This window comes from Genypterus blacodes, unplaced genomic scaffold (genome assembly GCF_046128005.1).
Source record: "Genypterus blacodes isolate CSIRO-AG114 ecotype Tasmania unplaced genomic scaffold, CSIRO-AGI_Gbla_v1 ptg000319l_1, whole genome shotgun sequence".
Classification (NCBI taxonomy): domain Eukaryota; kingdom Metazoa; phylum Chordata; class Actinopteri; order Ophidiiformes; family Ophidiidae; genus Genypterus; species Genypterus blacodes.
In genome coordinates this window covers 2,501-7,500 of record NW_027467106.1, presented here as the reverse complement: position 1 = coordinate 7,500, position 5,000 = coordinate 2,501, and the positions used below count along the sequence as shown (strand labels likewise).

At 44.2% G+C, this 5,000-nt stretch overlaps 1 protein-coding gene across 1 annotated transcript in view; it reads left to right on the top strand.

The window, feature by feature from the left end:
• Window positions 1-5,000, top strand: part of LOC142988332 (inositol 1,4,5-trisphosphate-gated calcium channel ITPR3-like) — a gene marked incomplete at its 3' end in the record, with an annotated part of 8,382 nt that overhangs the window by 1,007 nt on the left and 2,375 nt on the right. The window contains exons 2-4 of the mRNA XM_076137462.1: window positions 3,843-3,913; window positions 4,325-4,446; window positions 4,717-4,803. Coding sequence (XP_075993577.1) covers window positions 3,843-3,913; window positions 4,325-4,446; window positions 4,717-4,803 — 280 coding nt within the window. The remainder of the gene's footprint in view (window positions 1-3,842; window positions 3,914-4,324; window positions 4,447-4,716; window positions 4,804-5,000) is intronic.

The following is a 5,000-nucleotide window of genomic DNA, read 5'->3' as shown; positions in this document are numbered from 1 at the left end:
TCAACGTGCCAACTGAGTACAGAGACACTTAAGAAAGGACAAGAGAGAGAGAGAGAGAGAGAGCAATAACAATGGTAATAATGTCAATATGTCTAATGATATGAAGTAGTAATGATATTAATGATTTACAAACAGCAGCACAGAACCTGTGAGACCAGATAGAGAGGGGAGAGGAGCCCAGTGCATCATGGGAGGAGGAGAGAGGAGCCCAGTGCATCATGGGACGTCCTCCAGCAGTCTAGGCCTATAGCAGCATAATTTGTTCTAGTAGTAAGTCACTGATTTGATGCGTACAGAAGGTGCTATGCTGTTGTTACGTTAGGTTATTGTTAAGTTAGGTTATTGTTACGTTACGTTGTTGTTACGTTGTTGTTACGTTGTTGTTACGTTGTTATTACATTGCGTTGTTGTTACGTTGTTGTTGTTGCGTTACGTTGTTGTTACGCTCTTGTCACGTTACGCTGTTGTTGTTAGGTTAAGCTGTTGTTAGGTTACGCTGTTGTTACCTTACGCTGTTGTTACGTTATGCTGTTGTTACGTTATGCTGTTGTTACGTTATGCTCTTGTGTTATCTGGACTCAGGTCATGTTAACGCAGCTGTAAGTGAGAGCCAACACATGTTAGCATGGTCTGCAGGGATGCTAGCTGCAGATGTTGGTCCCCATCTCAGTTCCACCTTTTAGAGTTTGTGCAAATTTTCAGGTTCAGAGTGAATTTATTTTTGGTGCAAATATTCAGAAACAGAAGCTGTGATGGTCAAACACACACACACACGTCCTGTGTGATGGTCAAACATCATCGTGGGACACTGGTGTGAAATTTGCTCACAATCATTTTCCCCTGAGGAAGAACCTGGTGATTTTCTCTCCTGTTCTCCTGCACCACCGTCAGCTTAGACATGACAGTGGTTATGGTGACGGTTCTGTCCAACAGTGACCATTGTGTGTGTGTGTGTGTGTGTGTGTGTGTCATTAGCATTGCAGCCTGTAGGGGGTGGGGGGTTCAGGTTTCAGGTTTCAGGTTCAGGCGGAGCTAAACAGGCAGCGACCTGCATGACCACATGACACGCTAACATGTCGGGTCAGGTAGACACACACACACACACACACACACACACACATACACACACACACAAACAGAGTGATACTGACTGTCTGACAGGAAAGGGAAGTGGTGCCAAGTGTGTCCAAGAGAGATTTCCAGTGTGTATGTGTTTTTGTGTGTGTGTGTGTGTGTGTGTGTGGGTGTGTTTCCTGTGCCTCTCTGCTGTTTGAATGGATCTGATCCCTGATAGGCTGAATGTAGCCGTCAGTGTTTAATGACTGATCCTTGCTGCCAATAAGGCAATAAATGGAGGACATGACAGTTTATTCAGAGGAACAAACTCAGATCAGATCTGATTGTCAAACGATCGTCATCATGCAATAAGGAAGAATCTGTTAAACCTGTCTGTCATGTATGTATGACAGGAAGTCCTCAGGTCAGTACTTCAGTCTTAAGGCCAATTTGTATCCAAGTCAGAACAGTGACATACGCTCCTTGATGATGCAACATGAGCCCACACTCCAGCCAGGTGGGGGCGGTAATGAGCCACAAAGTCTTCAACCTCCTAACTGCACCAGAAACACTCTGATGATCCTAACAGAACAGTCATGACCTCTGGATTCAAACTCATCCAGAGATGATTGATCTATAAGAGTATTATTATTATTAGGTTAGGGTTAGGGTCTAAACTCAAATAATCCTTACATCAATCTGTTAAAGTTAAATAATCAATCATGCTCAAACTTGAAGCAGTTTACTTCATTGATTGTTGACCTGGTTGATCAATCATCAGTCACTCGTCACTCTCTCTGGTTTCACTCTGTCAAAGCACTCTGTCTGTTCATTGGTCAGACAAGTCAGGGGGCGGAGCTACCAAACACAAATAGGAAGACATGTCTTCTGGCAGAGCAGTTATGCTAGCAGGGACGAAGACTGTGTGTGTGTGTGTGTGTGTGTGTGTGTTGTGAGTGGATGAACCTGCTCGTTTCCTTATAATCAAATCCTGTCAGTTGCTGTTTTTCTAACTCAACAAACAGGATCTGCACAAACACACTCAACAGAAAGGCCCCGCCCACTCTTGGAGTTTGTGTCTGCATCAACTGACTGAAGTGCTGAAGTGCATCAGCTGTGATTGGTGTGTGTGAGGAGTCATATGAAGGGTGTGTGTGTCTGAGGCGGTGGACACCTGCACACATTCAAATGTGTCTTTCCATATTCAAATGTGCCGAGACAAGACGCACGCCACAAACAAAACACACTGTGCCCTCATCAGACCACATCACCACGGTAACCACGCTGAAGTCATTTTAATGCAGTGAAGTACACACACTAATCCAGTGAAGTACACACACTAATGCAGTGAAGTACACAAACTATTCCAGTGGAGTGCAGTGCTTGTTGGAGACAAGGTCACATGTTCTGCTGCTTAATTAGAAATGTATCAGACTTTAATACAGAAACAGAAACACTCATGAGTCACTGTGTCAACTCTGCATACCTGACAAGCCTGTGTGTGTGTGCGTGTGTGTGTGTGTGCATGGGTGTGTGTGTGTGTGTGTCTGTGTGTGTCTGTGTGTGAGTGCATGGGTTTCAAGTTTCAAGTTTCAAGTTTATTGTCATTTGCACAGAAAAGGTTAATCCTGTACATTGAAGTTCTTTGTGAGGAGACGTCAGCAGCAGCATGTAGAGAAATGAAAATTGACGTTGAATAAAGTACAACAATTGAAAAAATTGAAATTTAGTGCAAAATTGAATTGAATTTAGTGCAACAGGTTGTTTTTATTAAAATGGAAGCAGAAAGCAGACCAGACTAACAGCTGCATAAAATAAAATATATACACATATATATATATATATGTATATATATATGTGTATATATATATAAAGACTAAAAATGTATATGAACAGACTGTTCCTATAAATAAAACTAAAGAGGCACGAGGGCCAAAGATAGCAGAGTGCAAAGTCACTGGTTGAGGAGCCTGATGGCCTGGGGGAGAAACAGTATTTGAGTCTAGTGTGTGTGTGTGCGTGCGTGTGTGCGTGCGTGCGTGCGTGCGTGCGTGTCTGTGTATGTTGCTCTAGAATAGAGCAATCAGCAGTGCCCGAAAGCAGTTGAAAGAATCACACACACCTGACACGCAGACAAAAGTGCTGATTGGCTGTTGTCGTAGCAACACGGCTCACTGGGCGTCTGCATTGTGAGTCAGACTACTGAGGAAGAAAGACTGCAGGAAAAGTGAGAGAGAGAGAAGGAGAGAAAATGTGTGTGTGTGAGTGTGATGGGACTTCAAAATTCCAAAACTTTAAAAGACTTTCATCATCAAGGTGAAGGGGGCAGAATTCTTTAGCTTCACACACACACACACACACACACACACACACACACACACACACACACACACACACACACACACACACACACACACACGCACACACACACACACATACGGCAGTGTGAGAGGTTGAGTTTAGTAGATAAGTGAATGAATGAAGAAAGTCCGACTGTCCAGACAGACAGATTATTATATGTGTGTGTGTGTGTGTGTGTGTGTGTGTGTGTGTGTGTCTCAGAGGCCTCTGTCTCTTCTGTTTCCTAAACACTGACGGCTCAGGCAGACACTAATGACCGCACGCACGCACGCACGCACGCACGCACGCACGCACGCACACACACACACACACACACTTTTTAATAGCGTCATTAATGAGCAGAAGAGATCTATGCATAATCTACATTTGAATATGATTGATTGTTGATAGTTGGTGAGTTTCATTGATTATCTTTGTGTTTCCAGGTTGGTTGATGATCGTTGTGTGGTGGAACCAGCAGCTGGAGATTTAGAGAATCCTCCCAAGAAGTTCAGAGGTACCACGTGCTGTGTGTGTGTGTATGTGCGTGTGTGTGCGTGTGTGTGCGTATGTGTGTGTGTGTGTGTGTGTGTTTCCATATGTATTTAGATTTACAGAGTATTGTTGAGGGAATACACCAATTATATTTGTTTTTCGCACGGGCACACACACACACACACACACACACACACACACACATACACACACACACATACACACACAATCACACACACACACACACACACACACACACACACACAGTTCTCCTGTCTGATGCTTGACCAGTTTGACATTTTCAAACCCAAACAGCCCATTTTAGCCTTCAGCTTCTTTGTTCTCTGACCTTCATAACCCTGGAACTAATCTCTCTGACCAACGTCTGGACTTCATGAGAACATTCTAACGTCTCTGCTGTGTTGTGTGTCAGACTGCCTGTTTAAGGTTTGTCCCATGAGCCGCTACTCGGCTCAGAAACAGTTCTGGAAAGCCAAACAGGCCAAACATGAGAAGGACAAGATCGGTGACGTGGTGCTGCTACAGAAGCTCCAGGTAACATGGGCACACACACACACACACACACACACACACACACACACACACACACTGTGATAGTCATCATCGTCACTGACTTCACAGTAGGAAATAACCAGGGTCAAAGGTCATGTTCCCCCTGTAGCAGGTAACAGTGTGATGAAGGATGAGACGTCCATCAGCTGAGAACATGAACGTCCTCTTTCACATCTTCAACGTTTAAGGTCCATTGTGTGTGTGTGTGTGTGTGTGTGTGTGTGTGTGTGTGTGTGTGTGTGTTTCCTGCAGCATGCATCCAACTTGGAGCAGAAGCAGAACGAGACAGAAAACAAGAAGGTTCATGGCGACATCGTTAAATACGGCACAGTCATACAGGTAAAACAACAGCAACATGACCTATTGACCTCACAATCCTCCCCATAGTCACCTGAATGACCGGTTTGTTAGTTTAAGAGATCAGAATAACCAATAATGGCTGAGCTGTAGTGGGTGGAGCTTCCCGGGCCTCATCCCGTCTCTGCTTACAGTACAGCTGAAAATGTAAACATCCATGGCTTTGACCTTAAAACTGT